The 21,124-nt window shown below is 56.0% G+C and overlaps 1 protein-coding gene across 8 annotated transcripts in view; it reads right to left on the reverse strand.

The window, feature by feature from the left end:
- Positions 1 to 242: 242 nt before the first annotated feature.
- SLC37A1 (solute carrier family 37 member 1) overlaps positions 243 to 21,124 on the reverse strand; it is a gene marked incomplete at its 3' end in the record, with an annotated part of 54,661 nt that continues 33,779 nt past the window's right edge. For 5 of the 8 annotated variants that reach the window (XM_080656924.1, XM_080656922.1, XM_080656927.1 and 2 more), the window contains 12 exons: positions 19,263 to 19,300; positions 18,865 to 18,942; positions 15,910 to 16,041; positions 13,115 to 13,205; positions 11,850 to 11,912; positions 11,273 to 11,358; positions 10,255 to 10,303; positions 9,079 to 9,152; positions 7,302 to 7,380; positions 3,198 to 3,295; positions 1,614 to 1,678; positions 243 to 1,118 (listed from right to left, as the gene is read on the reverse strand). In XM_080656924.1, the coding sequence (XP_080513050.1) occupies positions 1,103 to 1,118; positions 1,614 to 1,678; positions 3,198 to 3,295; positions 7,302 to 7,380; positions 9,079 to 9,152; positions 10,255 to 10,303; positions 11,273 to 11,358; positions 11,850 to 11,912; positions 13,115 to 13,205; positions 15,910 to 16,041; positions 18,865 to 18,942; positions 19,263 to 19,300 (869 nt within the window). Of the gene's footprint in view, positions 1,119 to 1,609; positions 1,679 to 3,056; positions 3,296 to 7,301; positions 7,381 to 9,078; positions 9,153 to 10,254; positions 10,304 to 11,272; positions 11,359 to 11,849; positions 11,913 to 13,114; positions 13,206 to 15,909; positions 16,042 to 18,864; positions 18,943 to 19,262; positions 19,301 to 21,124 lie in introns of those variants that run through there. The other 3 variants (XM_080656921.1, XM_080656920.1, XM_080656926.1) reach the window with 2 other exon arrangements.

Consider the following 21,124-nt stretch of genomic DNA (forward strand, 5'->3'; position numbering starts at 1 on the left):
GCAAGTCTGAAAGCATGCACTCCAGCGTGCAACTTCAAGTGCAGCCCGCTCCTCCCCTGTGTGACATTTCACAGTCAAGGACAAATCTTGGCATATGCCTTCAATTGCATGATTTACAAAACATCCTGTATTTAAAGGAAGCTCGGCCTGCTCCCCAGCAGGGTGGCCCTTCTCTGCTGGAACAGAAAACCAAGAACACGCAGTTCTATTGGAAAGTGAGCAGGAACAATCACCATTCTGATTGAGTTTTTTAAAAAAACATTTTATTTCAAAGGGTAGATAAGGGTTTTGCTAGGCAACAACCGAGAGAACAGTGGCCAGGAAACAATCAGTCTGTCTTAATAAATAACAATGCCCTGTGTGCTAGGCGCCCACAGCACAGCGCACACTCTAAATAAATAAACAAACCCGGTCCCAGGTGTGTGGCCTGCGGGGCGTGAACACATTCTGCACTGGGGCCCGCCCACTGCCAGTGCCTCCCCCTCAGCCCCCAGGCCCCTGCCCCGTCCTCCTGGACACCACAGGGGACCAGCAGTGCAGGGCCCTTGGAGCTGGGATGGCAGGAATCACGGGGGCCTGGGGCTGGCATTCCCGGCGCCTCCGGGCCCCGCAGGCGTGGACGCTTCATCGCTGCTCGTCTCACAGTGGCTGTCAGGTGGGCACAGAGAGGAAGTGCCCGCATCTGACTCCGTCCGTTCTGACCCAGTTGCGAGGCTCCATCTGGGAAGGGGCTGTCTGCTGGCTGCCTCCTCCCTTGTGTTGCTGGAGCTGACTGTCTTCAGTCCCTGCCCTCGGGCACTCACCCCATTCTAGCATTCCACGCGAAATACCTGAGAGACAGGGCACCTGAGTGTCCCACAGCACCTGCCGGGTGCCCCCGGGCTCCGCCATGGCGACGGCACCTCCTCACTGCGGTGCCGAGCGCCAGGCCCGCCGGAAACAGTGCCGGGAGGGAGTTCTCAAGGTGGCTTTTGTGTCTTCTCCAGGTGCATGTGCAAAAGGCAGGAGTAAGTCATTCTTTTCAACACAGGATCCTTTATTTGGACTTTTCCTTGAAAGACAGTGTGTGGACGGCCCGGTGTCCCTCCACAGGACCGAGTGGTCAGTGTTCCTTAAACCTGAAAGGAAAGGGTGAAATTGAAGCTGGTCACACAGACGGGCGGTGGGAGGACAGATGCCCCTGGCCCTGCACAAGCCCCTCGGAGGGAGTGCCAGCTTCCTTCCCCTCTTTGGGGGCTTCCCGCCCAGCCCCGCCCCACCCCACAGCCCTGGGGACCAAGGGGGGAGCTGAGACAGGAAGGGGGCAGGGGCCGGGCTGAGCTCCGGCTGCCACCTGAGAACTAGAGCCCAGCTCCCTGAGAACAAAGGAGGCAGTCTCCCGTCTCCCCGTCTTTCACTCAGATCTGGAGGGGAGATGACCAGGATCGATCCACAGCAGCCGTTTATGAGAAAGGAAAAGGGGAGCTAGCGAGATGTGGGATGAAGGGGAAGCGGGGAGTTGTCTTTCTTCCCTTAGAGCAGCCAGGTGTGGGCGGCAGATAAGCCAGAGCGACATCTGAGGCAGCGCTGTAATTACGGGGAGGAGGGTGGGGGAGGGGGGAGGGGGGACTTACGGAACTTGATCCCCTGTCGCTGACCCTGGGCAGCTCAGCTCCTTGTGTATGAGGCGGATCAGGAACTGCACCCAAACAAAGACAAGACCACTGTCACTGCCACGGAGACCCCGAGTGCCTGCCGAGACCCAGTCACTGCAGACCCTGCCCTGCCCCCACGGAGCCGGCCTTCTGGGCTCTCCCAGCACATGCCAGCCTCTGCCCCAGGGACACTGCTTCAGAACAAAAAGGCCTCGAGGCCTGCGCACAGGCAGGAAGCCCCAGCGCAGGGCCGCTGCTGACGAATCCCTATGGAGGACGCGCTGCTGGAAATGAGGCTGCAGGAGAGACCATGTTTAAATGAAGTGAGTCCAATCATAAAATGTCCCAGTTGGAAAAGACAGAAAATAAGACAAGGTGACCCACAACCATGGTGACACAGGGGGGTCTGGGAGCCGCGCAGGTGGCTCAGAGCCAGGCGAGCCTTCAGCACGGGCTCTGGGGGCTGAGGCGGTCGTCCTGGGAACAGCCCGGCCCGGTGGGACTTGGAGCTCGCTGCCCGCCCCGCAGCCCCACGCGCTGCTGATGCTGCCGGGTGAACCGAGACAGCCCAGCCTTCGCCTTGGCCGAGCTCTTCGCCTTCATGATCTCTTTCGTGCCGAGAGGGCTCAGAACCAGCTCCCAAGTCCAGACGAAGGACCGAGCACCACCCGAATTTAACTGGTTTTCTTTGTGTGCCTCTAGTCTTTCCCCAAGTGTGACACCAGCCCCCACGGTGGGCAGTGCCCGGGGGCTCGGAACGGGTCCCCGAGGGACGTCTGTTTCTGGGATGCTGTGCCAGTAGGCGAAGGCAGCGGGCGCTGGGGGAGGGTTTGGGGGATGGCGTGAAACCCACACAGTCACGCAGGACCCAGGACCGAGCCTCAGCCAGAACCTCAGCCAGAAGCCCGAGGGCAGGAACGCTGGTTTCCTTGGAGGCTTCAGGTTTAAGCGGGAGCTTAGAAGTCCCTCGAATGTATAAACTAGAGAGAAGAGGCATTTTTCTGACATCAATTCTACCAAGTTCCAAACATGAGAAGTGTGAGTAGGAAGAAGCCTGTGATTATAAAAAGCGGATCACTAAGAGAGGAAAACAGGAGGAAAATACTTGCTGTTTGTCAGTGTCGGATAAGCCCTAAGCGGTGGTGACAATTCTGAAGGACAGAGCTCAACTTCGGATACATGAGGGAAGTCCGGCCTGTGCGCACCGCTCCCGACAGGGAGGCCCCGCCAGCCTGGCTGCTGCATGCACTGGAGAGGGTGGGCTGGTGGATGTGAGAGCCGGCCGCCCGTCTGACCACATGCCATGGGCAGTCCCTCTGGCCTGCAGGTGACAGGGCCGGGACCCCCAGGGGGCGCCTGCACTTTGCCTCTCTGCATGGCCTGCAGCACCAGCAGATGGGCTGCTTCTGCTTCTGCCCTCTGTTTAAACCAGGAAGAGGAAGGGTCTCAGGCAGCGACATTTAGAGAAGGGACAATGTCCCTGAGAGCTGCAGGAGCCCTCGGGGAAGGTGCCACACAGAGATGCTCACAAAAGGCTGCTTGGACGAGCAGCCACAGACTTACCAGTAAGGCACAGCCATCTGCAAACATCAGCATGTAGAACACGTTGTTCCATCCCGACGGGGAGATGAGCCCGGCCAGCAGAGGGCCCAGGGCCGCTCCTGAAACGAGGCAAGTGGGCACGCGTTCTGCGTGAGGACGGTCTGGGGCGGGACTGTCTGCAGTACCGAACGGGGCTCAGACCCTCACTGATAATTAAGCAAAAGCAGGAAAACAGTAGCGTCGCATCCTCACCTGCCAGAGTGGTGAGGGGTAAGAAGCTTAATTATATTCAGTCCTGCCGAGGGCACGATTGGCACAACCTTTTTCTAGAAGCAAATCTAAAATATGTATTGTCATTAAAATGTTCTTTTGATCCATTGATCCTATTGAAACATTTTATAATAAAGAAATCTGAATCCAATGCTATAAAATATTATTTGGAGAAACGTAAGGTGCACAGGTGCACAGATACTGATACAGTATCAGTGTTAATTTCCTGATTCTGATCATTGTTCTGAGCTCATGTCAGGGAGTTTCTGGTTTCGGGGAATACATACTGACTACATAGTTACTGGTGAAGGGGAAGCATGAATGCAGTTTACTCTTAAGAGGTTCAGAAAAAAGATGCTTATGTATCCATAAGTGTACATGTGCGTGGATAGGTGCGTGTTGTAAATGTGTGGGGGGAGAGCATGGGGGAGATGCTAAGGCAAACACTGTGTGAATTCTTTGTACTTGTTTGCAACTTTTCTTAAGTCTAAAATTAGGACCACAATTTTTTAAAGAATTATAAAAACAGAAGAAAACAAATATTCCTTAAAATGCACAAAGGCTCCTGTGCAAGAATGTCTGCGGCTGGGTTTGGTGACTTATTCTCCTGCAGGAGATGGAATGACTGTGATACGTGTGTGGATGGTGAGCTGTCTGATGGGGGGAGAAGTATGAAGCGTTCACACCAAGGCATGAACTCTGAGGTTTAGTCTCAGAGATGGAGGTTCCCACTTTACTACTTTATGTACTGACACTCCCGCAAGTGCTTGCAAAGAGCACTTCCTACTTTTATCACCTGAGATGTGACTAGTTTTCTTTGTCTCAGAAGAACTTCCAGGTGAACACCGTAGGTTGTTCTATAACCTCCCAACACCACAGAACGAGCCACAATTGAATTAAAAAAGTCATAAGCCCACAAAGAGAAGGGAGGTGAGAGAAGGCGCCGGTCCCTGGAGGATGGGTTTTAAAGGACACGACAACAGACGTGGCAGGTGCTACTTCCCTGTTCTAGAGGAAGACGATGGGACCCCGGCTCAGAGCCAGGCCCATCCAGGCCCAGGAGCGAGGGAGGGCGGAAGGAGCAGAGGGTGGGAGGGGGAGGCAGCGGGGGAGGAAAAGGGGAGTTGGCTGTGATCTTGTCTAAAGCACTGTTCCATATGTCCCCCCACCCCATCCCAGGTTTCTCCTCCCCAACGTCAATACTCCAGTGCACACCCCCTAGCACCCCCTCTCCTGCAGGAGAGCACAGCTTAACCTTTGGAGAATTTGCACCCGAGGCTCTGGGCTCCGGACATCAAGGCCAGTGCAGGGCAGGATGAGTCAGCAGCCAGGCACAGGGGAGTGCAGGGGAGGCCACCAGCGTCCGCCGAGCCGCCGCCTGCCCTCCCACACACAGCAGGATGCTGGTAGCCAATGCCCCCGCCCCCTGGGCACTGGGGGCATCTCCTCCAGATTCCAGGCGGACCCACGACCCTGAGGACCAGCAGTGACATGCCCTCCCACGAGCAGGGTTTCTAATAGGTGCTCAGCGGCTCGTCCTGAAGTACGAATGTATGAAGGGCCGGGCCAAGATCTGACCGTATCTGAGAAACGCTCAGCGAAGCAAATGAGCAGGAAACGCCCAGACTGGGGAGAAGAGAATTCCAGTAGTGTAATACCCTCAGAGCTAACGGACAATTAGGCTGAGCCATCCGAAAGGTCCACTTCTGTGTCTGAAAACCGGGCTGGTGTCGGCAATTTCCGTGACTCCGTCTAACCGCAGCCAGGCAGTAAGAGGAGGCCACACCAAGGGCAGGCGAGCCTAATGAATAGTAACACTATGCGAGCCAGCGGGAAAGGGAGCTACGGAGGTCGGACCGCCAAGAACGCCTCCGAGAAAGAAGAGAAACACGGTGCCGGTGGAAGGAAAGAAAAGAAAATGGAAGGTCAATCCAGAAAGTTCAACATCTGAATAGTAAGTTTTCCAGAAAAAAAAAACCACACAAAAAACCCACAGAAAATAGCAGAAAAAAATGTAACAAAGACAAATAGAGCCCCCGTGCCAGCGATGAGGGCGTGTGAACAGACCGAGGGCCCCTGGTGCCCAGGGCACAGCGGGTGGAGAGAGGCCTCAGAGATAAAGATGGGAGCCCCCGGGGAAACCAAGGCCGGAAACGAAGGCCTGGGCTAAGCACCACCGTGGACTCCTCCGTGTGACACAGGTCGCTCCCACCTCAAACTCCGTATCGACAAACGCACCAAGGGACGGCAGAATTCAGACACCATGGCCTTGCCGGCGGGCATGTCCCCTCGAGCCTTTCTCTGCTTCTGCCACGTTGGGCAGCACTTCGGAGAGAAATAATGAGGGAGACACAGCGCTGAATAAGCGTGTACCGTTTCCATGGCGACCGCATCCTCAGGGCCTGTGCACTGGAGCGGCAGACCCTGGAGGTCCGGGTCCCTGCCAGGCCTCTGCGTGTGGGCGCGACCGTCCAGCACGTCAGCGAGGGCTGCGGGTCAGTGAGGGGTCACACGTGGTTCGGGTGGCCTCTTTCTTCCTCCGTGAGGTCGAGGGGTTCAGACCTGTGCCTGGGTTTCTCCCACACAGCTCAGAGCAGCCCCTTTACAGGTGCAGCCACTCCCTCTTAGGCAGCTACCTCTGCTTCCCCCTTGTTTTGAGAATATCAAGAAAGATGTGTTTTTCTCCTCATTCATTCCTTTTTCTTTTTGGGCCCCATCCTTGCTTTCTGGCAGCAACCCGGTGCTGCCAGCAGCTGTGATGGCCTCTAACAGCGGCTCACAGTGGGAGTCGACGGACTCACGCCAAGGCCTCGGGGACAGGAGGCGGAGCGCAGGCTGGACAGCCCCAGTCCACCCTAGCCCGACTTCCCCTGAGCATGACTTCCAGCTGCGGCAGTTTCCCGTGGGCCACGTGAGCCGGGGACAGCAGGCCTGCTCCATGCAGGGAGTCGAGCTGCCCGCAGACGCCAGGGGGCAGAGCACCCATCTCTCTTTCCTAGACACGTCTGCAGGCCCGAGAGATGCCCCAAAGGGGATGATCTCACTTTAAAACCAACATCAGGGAGGTAGGCACTAGCCCCATCCAGCAAATTCAAAGCCACCCCCAGATCCGGCAAAATGAAGGCACCAACGATGAGGACAACAACGGGGCTGCTATGACCTGGGGAACACGGAAGCTTGAGCCCCACTCCTAGACAACGGGCGGCCAAGGGCCCGCACAGGTGGCTCTGGGCCTCCGCCGGGAGCAGTCGCGGTGCACACGAAAGCTCCAGGAAGGGCAGGGCTGCCCGCGGCTGCCAGCCTTCGGACTGGCTGGTAAGAACAGGCTGGCGGTTACCAGTGCCCCCTGCCCCTCTCTGAGGATGAGCTGTGTATTTTAACACCTTCCTGTCCTTCGGAATACGCCACTGAACTATCTCCCGGAACCTCAGCAAGGCTGCGAACACTGGAATCCGGCTCGCTTTGGGACCTGTTGGTTTTCCTGCCATTCCCATTTCCATAAGGGTCTGTCCTAGAGATGACAGCGACACAGTCCCCGGGCCAGAGGGCCGCGGGCCGGGCGGAGTTTGCTGCCAGGTGGCTTTATGAAACCCCGGGTGCTTTCACACTGACGAAAAGAGTTCCAACCAGCCTCATGCCCATGTCGTCCCCGGAACCATCAGGCTAAAGAGGACAGACTGTGCCACACCCCTTGTCCCCTGAGCTTGCATGCGCTTCTGCTCTGCTCGTATTTTAAGAAGGCCGGTTGATCCCAACATCACCGAAGCAATCGGAATCGTGGCATCTGTTAATTAGGACGTGACAGTGCGGCTCCCCTGTGACAATTAAATTTTAGAGCTAAAAATACCCACGTACCTACAGACCCGGTGCCGTCGATGATGGCGGTCACGGTGGCGAGGGCGTGGGAGTTTCCTTTCAGACTTTTATGAGTCCCCTGAAGAGAGGGAAAACCGGGTGTGAAGGTCGTGCCAGGGGCGTCAGGGGGAGAAATGAGCATCGCCTTCCACAGGGCAACCCACACAATGACTCTGCGGGCAGCTCTGAGCATGGGCCTCTGCCCTCAGAACCACCTTGGAAAGACAGGCAAGGCTTCAGAGCGGCTGTAAGTCCTGCACCCACTTCCCGTGTTCTCTCCTTACACGGTTATGCTGCATCTGTTATAATTAACCACCCAGTACAGATGCGTCATTAACTAAAATCTACACGTTATTCGGTTTTTTATCGGATGTTTAATTTCATCTCTTTCTGTCCCAGGTTCCCGTCCAGGAACCCACAGGATACTGAGTCATCGTGTTGGCTATGACGGATTCCCAGACTTCCCTTGGTCCTGGTGGCCTGGACAGTTGTGAGGAGTCGGATGCCCCTCTGCTGGGATCTGTCTGATGTTTTCCTCATGGTTAGATGGGGAGATGGTTTGGGGGAGAAAAACTAGAGGTTAAGTGCCATTTTCAGCCCTTCATATCAAGGGCACACGTGTCGACATGGCTTATCACTATTGCCACTGACCTTGACCGCTGGCAGAGGTCGGGTCTGTCAGGTATCCCGAGTCACATTACCTTCCTGTCCCTGTGGAAGGAGGTGGCAGACAACCCACACCTGAGGAGCGGGAGGCTCGCTTCCCCTTGGAGGGCAGGGTGTGCATAACTTACTGTGTTTGGCATACGTCTCTTCTCTCCATTCTCTATACAGGGAACTACTTTTTAAAAGATTTTGTATTTTAGTGCCGCGCTCCCTTCAGGTGCCGGCATATGATACCGTGTGACATGTCTGTCCTCCACGGTGAGGTGAGAATGGCCTGCCTCCTCGGGTTGGACCGGGGTCTCCGGGATTGGGAGTCACCTGTCACCTGAGCAGCTGCCCCTTTCCAGGAAGATGGTCAGTGGTCCCTGGGGGTCCCAAGGCTGAGGGTAGTTCCTGCCACCGTGGCATTGACACAGACTGTCCTGCACAGCGACTACCTCTTCACCATGGTGGCTTCCTGTCTGGAACATGTCCTTCTAGAGCTGGGAGCCCGAATGGCTTGTCTGCAGACCCCACACCAGCAGAGGGTCGGGCACAGGGTGGGCACCCAGAGTGGGCCGAACCCGGAAGGAGCCGGCCTCACTGCTGTGGCCCCAGGGTGGGCTCTGGGTGCACAGTCCCACGGTCTGTGAGGCCAGCACGGAGGGGTGAGCCGGACCACTGGCCTGACCTCAGCCTCCTCGTTTATAGAATGGGAACTACAACCTCCGCTCATTTGCTTAGGAAACTCTTAAATGGACAGACACCGGTCATTTTAAAAAGTGCTTCTAGCCTGGCCACGATGGCTCAGGGGTTGGGTGTCGACCTATGAACCAGGAGGTCATGGTTCGATTCCCAGTCAGGGCACATGCCCAGGTTGCAGGCTCAATCCCTAGTGGGGGGAGGGGGGCGTGCAGGAGGCAGCCAGTCAATGATTCTCATCATTGATGTTTCTCTATTTCCTTCTCCCTTCCTCTCTGACATCAATGAAAAAAATGTTTTTAAAAAGTGCTTTTCTAAACACAGCATGGTACTAATAGAAACCATTGCCGTCATGGATGGAAGAGGTACCACCTCGGCCAGCGCTTGCCCTCCTGTCCCCCGGCTCTGTGCTGAGACGCGTGCCACTCACCAGGTCTGCGGAGACGGCGGTGGTGATCAGCGCGTACGGCCCGCTGACCAGGGCCCCGCAGAGCAGCAGCATGGCTGTGGAAACCAGAAACCACAGGGGATTTAGGGAGCAGAACTGGGCCCCTGGGAGTCTCAGCAAACCCTAGTGGGCAGCCTGGCATCACAAAGGGGTCCTGCCCCAGGGGGACGATGGGAAGGTGGCCCACAAACCCAGGGCGGGGGGCCTGCCGGGGCAATTGTCATAAACACCTCCTTTAGAGTTGCCCCAAGACCTGCTTGGCAAGTCCAGCCACTTTCCCAAGAGTCAGGCTGTGCTCGGACCCAGAACTCCGTTCTTCCACCGCAATGGATAGCCGCTGCCGACACACCAAGGGGGTAAGAACCCGGGGCACCGAGTACACACGTGACCACACATGTGCCCCAGGATAGCAAATGCCCTGTGGTCTGTTGGCCAGGCCAGCCACAGCCTTATCTGCAGCGGCAGGCCTTCCCTGCACCCGCTCCGAGGGAAACGGGCGGAGGCCCCGAGGTACCACGGTGCCTGTTTCTGAAACGCATTCACATTCCTCTGTGCAGAGGCTTCTGGGCCAGGGGTAGCAGCAACCTCCGTGATATCCCCCCATTAGCAACCTGCCTTCCCGTAACTTTCCGTGGGGTCACACCCAGCCTTCATCCCTGCCCATCCCCCTGCTGGCTTGTTAGCATGGAAACATATTTCTAAGTGTCAGAGCCAGGAGTTGACAGTGCGAGTTAAAAACAGCCTTCAGGGTTACGAAACTGCCCCAGAATGGCAGTGACAGGAGCCAGCTGGGAGAAAGGCTGGAGCTGCCTGCCTCGCTCCTGCCTGCTCTCACCTGCTGGGGGTGCAGGTGACATCTGGCCTCTGAGTGGCTCCCGGCCACCGGGCACCTAAGGCCCATCACTGCCCGAGGCCAGGTGGCCTGTCCCCTCCCACACTGGCCCTCAACCTGCAAACGGGCAGGCCTTGTGCCGGGAGCAGGAGTCCTGTGGGCCTCTCCCACCGTCCCCACCCACAGAGGGACACGCGGACTAGTTCAGTCTCGCCAAATGCTCCCGTTACACCAGCTAAAGGCTCCTTAGTTAATTTTTCATTTCATTTCACCAAGCTGCGGGGTCAAAAGACGTGTGTGAAAGAAGAGAGGGCCTGTGGACTCACCGATGGTGGCTTCCAGACCCATTTTGCTGATGGTGGAGAATATGTAGAGCTGTGAACGGGCGAAAACAGGGGAGCAGTGGTTTACGACAAGTGGCTGAGAGAGTGCCCTGGAGTCTGTGCTGCCGAGAAGCCAGGCAGGTGGTTCTCAGGAGCCAACCAGACCGGGGCAGCCCTGAACAGAACGGAGGCCCCGCTCCCTGGCTGGGCGAGCTGAAGGCAGGTGTCTGTGGAGGGCCCAGCACAGAAGCCACTGGCCTTGTCCCCGACACGCGGGTCCCGGTCGCGCTGGCTGAGCTGGGGGACCTGAGCTGGGGACCCTGCGGTGCTTCCTTCTCTGAGCTCCTGGGCCAGAGGACTGGGCTGGGACGGTTCTCCTGGAGTCTAACCACTGACCCCACAGCTGCACTGGGGAAGCGGGGGCCCGAGGCCTGGGGGCCACACGCAGTCAGTTCCTTAGTGAAGGGTCTTTGAGTGTGTGCGGGGCAGTGCCCACCACCCAGGATGACTGAAATCTAGGCCGGGTCAGGGGACAAGCGCAGCCCAGTGGAGTGGCAGACCAGGTAATTACAGTGTAAGTTGGGGAGTAATGATGGGAGATGTAACATGTTGTGAACACAGCCACGATACAATGTTTCATTTAACCCTTGCACTGACAATGTGAGGTGCTGCTGCTGTCTCCTCACTTTGCAGATAAGGAACTGAGCTGCGGAGCGGAAAGTCACCTGCCAAGGTCGTGCTCCACTGAATACCAAAAAGCAGCGTGACCTGCTGTGAACATGATGGGCGGGGTCAGCGCTGACGGGAGGAGGGGATGGCGCCTGGGATCCTGAAGGATCAGTGGGAGTCTGGGGGGAGAAAGCGGGGAGGGCCCTGATGTGCAGTGGGTGGGGGAGGCCGGGGCTCTGCAGGCCCACGGGGTTTGCCGAGGGAGGTCTGAGCCGTGGATGGAGTGAGCCTGGGCCGGCGGGAGAGTGCTTGCTGGTGGAGGACAGAGGGTGATAGCGGAGGGGCAGCTCACCGTCGGGGCCGCGAGCAGCAGCATCAGCCCGCAGGTGGAGGCCCTCTTCTCCAGCCGATCCGAGATGACCCCTGCCAGGATGCCACCTGCCATGCAGAGGGTGGTGCTGAGGGCTGCCTCCCTGGGCAAGGCCCATGGAGAGGAAGCAGGATACACATATAGGCACAGCGGCGAGAAGGCAGTGACGTCCCCTCCCCAGTCCCCTTCCACGTCCCCTTAGCAGGAAGCCGCCTCGGCGATGCCTGACCTCCGAACAGGCCGATGTGCTTGTGGTCAGACACGAGTGACCCGGAGGCACCTCCCAGTAAGACAACGCGGGAGCCTCGGGTCTGCTTCAGGCCCGAAAGCCCCCGCCTGTCCGGTTACTACCACCACCCGCTTGCCGCCCGCTGGGCCCTGTCTCTGACAGAGCTCACATGCAGAGGCCGAGCCAGACGCGGGAGGGGATACGCCCACTCAGGTGGCACATGTTGGGGGCACACTGTCCTCTCCGTGGTAAGTCAGCTCTGAGGGGTCCCCAGCCCTGGGTGCTCATGTGCCACTGCTTGTACGCAAGGAGCAGGTGGGATGGACTCACCGAAGATCCCGCCCACGTCAAACAAGGTGGACAGCTCGCCCGCCTTCTTGGCGTCCAGGTGATCTGTCAGAATGAAGGGCGTCGCTGTGAGGAAGATGCTCCCGCCACATCCTTTTGCTTCCCAAGCATGATGCACCCCGAGGAGCAGCCAGTTAACGCCGACGGGAGGAAACAAGCAGCCCAGCACGTGGGTGGGCTCCCAGAAAGATGAGAACTAATCACTTCGCCCCCCAAATGAGCACTGGTCCTGCTGAGTCTCCTTGGCACCCACTTTGGTTCAGGGTCGCCAGGGCTCCATGCAGCACAGGACAGAAGTGGGGTCGCTAGACAGGGAAGGATCCCCGAGCTCCTGCCTGCCTTCCCTGCCCCCCACAGACCCCGCCCCTGCTAACATGCTGGTCCCCTCACTGTCCCCTCAGCCTCCATCCTGTGACATTCAGCTCTCCTGCTCGGGCGCAGGCCACGTCCGCTTGTCCTTATGACACTGGGAACATGCGGTCTGCACCCTGCAAACGCACATTCCACATTTCTCCTCCCTGTCCATTCAGCAGAGCCGGCATCTCCCCACCTCTCAAGGGGACACCCAGAAGTTCGGGGTCCTATTTGACTGTCCTTCCCTGACCATCCCACCCTGCCCATCCTCATCCCCTTTCAAGCGAGGCTGCAGCCCCTGGTCCGGGATCTTTTCTCTTAGGAACGTCTGGACCCCTCTTGCCTTTCCTGCTGTGGTCACACACGGGGCGTGCACACTGCTCCTGAGCTGGTACGTTCTGTCACCACCTACAGCGTCAGCCCTGCTGGACTTCGGAAATAAGACATACTGTCTGCTCTTCCCTCAAATTGGAGCTCATCCCCAGGAAGCCATTTCCAGGTCAGACCATCAAACACTTATTATCTCAGCTCCCCAGGGCCTCTGCTCCTGCTCGCCAGCTGCTGTGGCCCAACGTCTGATGGAACTAGATTTAAACGCAGGCTGCCCCAGAACAGAAAGACCCCGTGAAACCAGCAGCCACAGCTGGGACGGACATGTCAGCCCTTTAACCCCATCAAGGTTGTTGCCATGGCAACAAAACATGCCCAGCCCAGCTGCCTTTTTGTCTGTACATGTCCACTACTCATGTCGCTGGGTTCCAAGTGTCTCTCACATCTTCATGCATCGTGGGTGCCTCTCCTTCCCAAGTCCCAGGGACCAGCAGCTAAAGGGAGTTCGGGTCACAGCCTCCGCACAGAACCTGACGCCCGTGCTTCCCGCCACAGGTACTCACCGACGTTTGTGATGTAGAGAGGGAGCCAGAAGAGGAACGTATAGCTGACCAGCTTCGCAAAGAGCAGGCACAGGGAGAACTCGACCACACCCTGAAAGAGAGCGAGCCCGCTTATCCCAAAGGTGCACTCCCTGCGTTCACGTCAATATGCTACCGAGCCACAAACTCCCCGACGCCCGTCACACACCACAGCTCTGGGCTGGCTGGCACCGCCGGGGCGGGGAGAGGGGGCATGTGGCTGTACAGGATGCCTAGGATGCGGGGTCCTGGGCCACTCCCGCAGGCTCCTACAGCTCACGGCTGCCCTTTAAGATAGAAACTCACGTCTTTACATCAGCTCAGTCAGTGCCAATATGCACGGATGTGATGCTCACACCACTTCGCTCTGAACATTTAGCTACGGAAGGAGTTCAGGACGAAGCGAGAGTCATCTGGTTACTGAGTATTTCATGCTGTTCCTTTCTCCCCTGAAACCAAAACTCAGAACCACCGCACGTTATACAGTGACGGGGACACAGAGCATGTGCCCGTTCTGTAAGGGATGTGGGCTGCTGCACCCCGCCTGCACCCTGCCTGCACCCCGCCTGTGCCCCACCTGTGGGTCCGGGGGGGACACCCAGGAGAGCAACGCAGATCTTCATGAGGACCCGAGGGCCGGGGTTTGCTGGCTGCCTGACAGTGCTGGTCTGTGGTCCCTGTCGGTCTCCTTTTAGAGAGCGCGGGCGCCTGTGAGACAATTCCAGGTACCGCCGGGGGAGTTTAGTGAGGACCGGGTCACACGCCCCTCCCGGCCTCCCAACGCTGCGTGTGCCCAGGCCCCGCCACAGCGAGGTGAAGCATGCAGCCATCTACGTCAGTGGCTAGAGGACTCCTCTGTGCCCTGAACTCCTCCAGGAGCTCAGTGTTCAGAGTGCTGATGTTTGCACAAGGGATACCCCAGCAGGAGGGTGTGTGTGTGATTTACTGCATCCTCACCGTGTAGCTGGCGTTGTGCTCAGAGCTCTAATTAAGTGACCTCCTTCAATCCTGAACAGCAGTAAGCATGACACCAGGCGTTGAGCCGAGTGATGGATGAGGGAGTGGGGGCTCAGAGTGGCTGACACTTGCTGGGACACCCAGCTCCTTGGAGGCAGGGCTGGGGTGAGCCTAGCCAGGGCTCTCTGTACAAACCCTTGCATTTCTTAACTAGTGTGTACCCCACTTTCAGTAAAAGTATTCGAGGCAGCTACACAATAGGTACAGCAGAAAGGTTACTAGTTGTTAACAAGACACTTTTTAAAATAAACTCCTATTTAAAACCAGTGTTTCCTGCAGGCCAGCCCAGAGCTCTCTCTCTTTCAATGGCGGGCGGCCAGGCTGGGCTGCAGTGCCCGTGACTGAAGCGGCTCCGGGCTCCAGGCCCCCCCAGCCTCATCTGTTCCACAGCGGGTCTCCCAAGTCCCTTTATGGCTGTGACTGCGTGATTCTACGCTCGGGGTGCGCCCTTCGCCCTCCAGCCCCACACACGCTCTCAGGGGCCTCTGGGGCTGCGTCCCGCTGCCCCTCTCACGGAGGGCGAGCACCAGTGAATTGGTCTTGGCTGTGTGAGATCCATGCTTGCTCCTGTGAGTACGAGTGCCCACGGGCAGCAGCTCAGGAGTTTCTCAGAGCGGTCCCCAAGGCCTGGCCGTCATGGCCCATGGGCAGGGTCGCTCTCTTTCTTCCAGCTGCTTCTGCTCCTGTTCTGCCCTCACCGCCTCTCTGGTCACCGTGTTAGAAGAAAACGGCTTCTACATGTCCTTTGACAGTCCCCCGGTTCTCTGCTGAGGGAGCCCATGACTTTAATACACGAAAACTCTGACCCAACAAGAAATCTCACCACCTCCAGCCCTGTCTTTTTTTTTTTTTTTTTTTAATAAAAATATTTTTATTGGTTTCAGAGAGGAAGGGAGAGGGAGAGATAGAAACATCAATGATGAGAGAGAATCATTGATCAGCTGCCTCCTGCATGCCCCCTACTGGGGATCGAGCCTGCAAACCAGGCATGTGCCCTCGGCTGGAATCGAATCAGGCACTCTTCAGTCCACAGGCCGGCGCTCTATCCACTGAGCCAAACCAGCGAGGGCCCCAGCCCTGTCTTGAACACCTTCTCCTCGAATCTCCTTCACATCTGGTCACATACAGGGCCCACCAGCAGGCACTGCGCATGCCTGTCTGCCCAGAGCCAGGATCAGCCACCTCCCTGCACACAGCTCGCCTCATCTTTAAACAAAGAACAAGCCCAGGTTCTGTGGCCCATCAGCTTCTGTCTGCACCCCTCACCCTCCTTCCTGGTAGAACACGGGTCAATGAGACCAGGTCTGGGCTCCTAAAGCACTTTCATGGGTGAAGAAAGCCGAGCGGGCCCACCCCGCAGAGCAGAACGCAGGGCCGGCGCCTCCCAGGGGCCACCGCAGGTCCTCAGGGGCCAGCCGGTGGCTGGGAGGGAGTGAACACAGGGCGTGGAGGCCCAGCAGGGCCAGAGACTCAGGTTTTCCAAGGGAAGATGAGAGGCCTGATTGTCTATGAAATTTCTGAATTTCTAAATGGAGACAACTAATTTCAAAACTTTTTAAAACATAGTGTGAGGCAGACAGACACTGTGGCCCTGCTCAGAGCCCAGCTGCCTATGAATGGGCCCTGCTGAGGTTCTGACCTGTGCACTGCTGATCACAGCTGCCTTTGCTAAGCTTAAGCTTAGTTATCAACAGGCCAGTTTCATCCACCATATGCACAGACGCCCCCCCTTTGGAAACTCTCCCTAGGCCGGTACTCACAGGGATTTTCAAGGCCCCGGTGAAGCTGATGGCGGCCATGCTGCCCCCACCCTCAGCCGGGAGGGTGACCACGTGGTTCTGATGGACAGCACGCTTCCCGTCCGACAGCAGCAAGCACTGCATCTCTGGGTCCTGGAGGTGAGCCCATCGGAAAGAGAAAGAAGAGGTTGTCAATGCCTCCGGTCGAAGGGAGACCAGGGTTCCTGATGGCTAAGGGCTCCCCTGAGAGTCTCGGGGCATCTTGGAGAACATTCTCACCGCAGTCATCGCTTAGAATCATTAGCTTTCCTGTGTTTTTAGGAAGTACTAACTAAACATGCAAAATCCTTTGACCCAGCCACTCTAGGAATCTTTTTGTGAAAAATAATTTGGACAATGAAAAACTACTTATTCAATAAAATGAATGTCAACCACCACTGAGGAAAATTGTAAAGTCCATCCATAGTAATAATATATCTTGCAGTTATAAAAAAAAGTTATAGATTTTAATGACATGGAAATATGCTCAAAATACTCAAAATTGTATTGTATCATGATCTCAAGGAATATATACATATATTATGAATATATATGTTTGAATATCTATATATATAAAAGGCCAATATGCAAAGTGTCCCCTCAGGAGTTCAACCAGGAGACCGGGAGTTCGATCGCTCGCTATGATGTGCGCTGACCACCAGGGGGCAGCGTGGAACGAAGGAAGGCCCCGGCCAGCAGCCAGCAGCCAGCAGCCCAGGAAGGGAGGTCCTGGATGGCAGTTGGAAGGAAGGCCCCAGCCAGCAGCCAGAAGGCCCGATCAGCCCTGATCACTGGCCAGGCCTAGGGACCCTATCTGTGCATGAATTTCATGCACCGGGCCTCTAGTGTACAGATATAACAAGGTAACTATATAATGTATTATAGAAAGAAGCTAAATTCTAACCTGCAATGATTATCACCAAGTGGTGAAATTACATGCAATTTTTATGAAAATAAATGCTTTCTATGATCCTGCATTTTTTAAGGAGCTCACAATGGATGTACATGATCAGAACTAACATTATTTCAAAATGCATAAACCAATTCTGATATTTTGTAAATTTTGATTCTGGACATTGCTAAAGGACAAGTTTGCACTATTAAAGCAAAGAACAGTGGTCCCCAAGGTGGGATGGGGTTCCAAGTCCGAGCAAGATGGCCTGAAACTGTTGCTCACGACTAAACTATGAAGTTCAAGGACTTAGAATGTTTTTCTGTATTTCAGACTTCCCACAGAACAAAACAGCCTGTAAGTATTTATCTCACTACAGCCTATGCCAGTTGGATTACAAACACAGTTTATTAAAAACAAAAGAAGATGACAACGCACTGCCATATCTGTCTCTCGATACTTAGAATTCTCTCCCAATGAAAAATAGCAACTGGGGCAAGTGGGGGCGGGCGACAGCCACGGCTGCAACGTGGGCTCAGCCCAGCACCTCGCGTGGGCAGCAGGATGCCATCCTGAGAGCCGGGAAGTGGCTTGCTGGCAGACGTGGCACAGGGGACTGGCCTTTGGGTAAACATGGTCACGTTCACCACACACGTGATGCTTCAGCATGACGATGAAATACATGAACATGAAGAACTGACACTTGAGTTTGGAAATGAACTTTTCTCTCATGAATTATGCTAGCTGTCCAGGTCAAGAGACCTAGTCACAGTTCTCAACCCTGGCTGAGCCCTGAGTCTCCTGGGGCTCTGAGCCAGTCCGGGTCGCAGGCTGCACCCAGACAATTATAGGGGGTCCTTGGAGCAGGCCCCAGCAGGCCCAAGGTACTGTCCTGGCTGAGAACTGCAGAACTCCACGGAGTTTACGAACATGAAGTAGGCAGTGCTGAAGGAAAGGCAGTCATGGTGGGGGCAGAGGAACACTCCACTCTGAGGTCCTGTGGGTCTGAGCCGGGTCCCTCTGGGAAAGGGGACGCCAGGTTTTCCTGCTGAACCTGGGGGACCCCCTGCTGCCCGCCAAGAGCCACCTGCAGTGTGTGAGCTCTTCCTGCATCACAGAGCAAGGACCAAAGCCTGGTGAGTGCTCCGAGGCCCCTCTGAAAGGGCCAACAACCGCCTGGTGGCGTCCGCCCTGAGGTCAGCCTGTGGCGCGGCCGGGCCTGAAACAGGACCTGCCGGGCCTGAAACAGGACCTGCCGGGCCTCTCTTTGGTGACAGCCAGTAAACAGACTTCCGTAGAAGCACCAGGAGAGGAAGGAGGGACATTTATTCAGAAGACGTGGCCAGCTTTGCTGGTGAGGAGCTGCACCAGAACACGGGCCTGAGGTCATGCATCAAGGGCAAAGGCAAGTCTTCAATCACAGTCGGAGAGGGCCCGGCGGGCGTGACTCAGAGGTTGAGCATCGCTCTATGAACCAGGAGGTCATAGTTTGACAAAACAATCGGAGAGATATTGAGCCATTTGGACATCGATTAAGACTTGATGCTGTGGACCAAATATTTGTGCTCCTCCCAAATTCATGTGTTGAACCCCAATCTCTGATGTCATGGTATTTGGAGGTGGGCCTTTGGTCAGGAGGGGAGCCCTCTTGAGGGGATTAGTGCCCTTATGAGGAGAGACACCTGAGAGCTTGCTCCTCTCCCTGCTCTCCGTCTTCCTGGCATTTAGCTGGTTCTGTCCCTCCTGCCCCCTACAATGGGAGTTCCACAGGAGCAAGGTGTGTCACTGATGCTCACGGCACAGCCTGACCTGGAGCAGTGCCCGCCTCACGGAATGCTGCAAATACTTGCTGAATGAACGACTTTCAAATTTGATTTTAAAAATGTAAAGTAAGCTTAGCCTGCTATCCAAAGAAATCTAACAAGGACAAATTCGAGATTTACGGATGAAACGCGAGACCCAGTTTTGTAAGGACCCTGGATGCCTGGGACGGGTCCCTGAGGCAGCAACTCTGACCGCCTGTAAGCGGCTTGGAGATGACTCACCAGCAGCTTCTTCTCGTCAGGTAGGGCTTGCTTCTGCAGTCGAAACCTGTGCACGCCATTCTCATAGCTTTTTGCATGCTGGGAGAAAAAAAATTAGAGCAATGGTTGGCAAACTTACTAGTCAACAGAGCCAAATATCAACAGGACAACGATTGAAATTTCTTTTGAGAGCCCAATTTTTTAAACTTAAACTTCTTCTAATGCCACTCTTCAAAATAGACTTGCCCAGGCCGTGGTATTTTGTGGAAGAGCCACACTCAAGGGGCCAAAGAGCCGCATGTGGCTCGCGAGCCGCAGTTTGCCGACCACAGAGTTAGAGCAATGACTGAATCCACAGCCAGAAATTACACCTCACTTCACTGGAGCAGGGACACAAGAAGCAGAGAGCGAGTCCTTACCGCCACCAGGGTGGACGAGCAGGCGATGTCCTTCGGATCTGAAAAACCAAACATGCAGTCACGTGTGAACCCGGGGCCAGGCATGTCCTCCAACACAAAAACTAAACCAGAACAAGACCCATCTGATACTTTCACTCAATTAGCAGCAATTTCAGAAAAAGACAAATGCCCGAGGCAGCATGCCTGGTGGGGTGGGGGCGCAGGGCGGCCACCCCACAGAGAACCCACAGCCCCTGCCCTCCCCCTGCCACCAACAAATGCGAGCGGCAGGAGCATGAAGCCTGCTGCGCAATACGGAGAACAGGTCACATGTGACACCCAGACACGCCGAGCACACGCACACGGCAGTGACAGGCATGTGAAGCGTGTCTGAAGGAGGAGTTCCAGGAGGAAATGTAAGAACAGGAAAAGCATCTCAGAATAGAAGGTTACAGGTGACATGGCTGATGAGTTGCTTTGTGCTATGGAATTAATTAGAAATGAAAGTTAGTGGGGACCAAACATCCATCTTGATATAGAACGAAGTGCCTTGTGTCTAAACGCCAGGAGGCAGCACATGGGAAAGAGTAACAAAGCTGGGAGCTAGGCTTTTCCGTCCTGTTGCTCGGAAATGACTGGTGCGTGTGGGCACCAGCGGCCAGCACAGCTGTGAATCACGGGGAAGCAAATGCATCTCTTCAGAGTCCAGAGGCTGCCTTTAAACGGCCTGGTTCCCGCCCCTCACCCAGAATGCTGGTCTTTTAACAACTGTTGGGGAAACAGTGTAACTGCCTCGAAACACACTGAGCAAAAGGGCTCTAAAGTTCCCACATCTGAGTTCCTTCCCATGTGACAGAGGTAACGCGGGCCTCGCTGAGCACTTTCTGATGGACTGGAGGTTCCTCCACGCTCACCCCACGTGGGTCGGCAGGGACGGCACTGCTGCTCCCAATGGCCCACCTGACGTGTGTGGTCGCCACTAAAGTGGTGTCAGCAGCTCACCTGGGTTTTCTCCAGCCACCCTGTGCCCCCGCCCCGGGCCAGCCAGGAGGCCTCCCTGCTCCCGAGGCTTGGCCAGTACCTACGAGAGGGCTTCTCCCGGGCCTTCGCCTGGAGGACATTAGCACACACGACCCTTGGCTGGGACACGTCCTAGAGCCATTTCACAGGCAGACATGAGGGGCCCACAAGGGGGCACCCTGTCCTCTGGGCCTAGCCCTGGGCGGGAAGAAGGATCAGGTCACAGGGAGGGGCAGCCAAAGCTTTCGCTGCTCAGCCCCACACTCAGGGAGTAGGGAGAGGAGGGAACAGAAATGAACCAAGAGACCTATATATTTTATTAACCAGTGTCACCCCAATAAACTCAATTAAAAAATAAAGTTTAAAAAAGATTATCATCTCAATAAAAATTCATTTTTAACTGAACCCATCCCAAGGACCTAAGGGATCCATGGCCAGAGTTTAAGAGTCTGAACGAGTGAGCTGGCACCGGGTCACACCCAACATCCCCACTGGCTGAGTGACCTTGGGCAGGTCTGCTAGCACCTGAGCCTCAGGCCTTTCCCTGGGTATCCACACGCCTGGCCCGGGACTGGAACACAGGAAGCACGTGGCGTGCGGTAGCCACACCCTTCCTCCTGAAAATGTCCTATTGATGACATGGGAAGAAGAACAGCTGCAGGGTGTGCGCTCACTAGTTATGAGGAGGAGTCTAAGAGATGTCTTCATTCCAGGACAAATCACAGCCAACCTCGGATTTTAATTCAGGGGGCAGATGTGACCTCAGAGGCAGAGCTGCACCCGTGGGAGACACTGAGGAGGGCTGACAGGAGACCTCCAGCGGGAGGGCCGACAAACACCAAGTCTGGAAGGTGCCCGTGGGC

Source organism: Plecotus auritus (genome assembly GCF_963455305.1).
Source record: "Plecotus auritus genome assembly, chromosome: 2".
Taxonomy (NCBI): Eukaryota; Metazoa; Chordata; class Mammalia; order Chiroptera; family Vespertilionidae; genus Plecotus; species Plecotus auritus.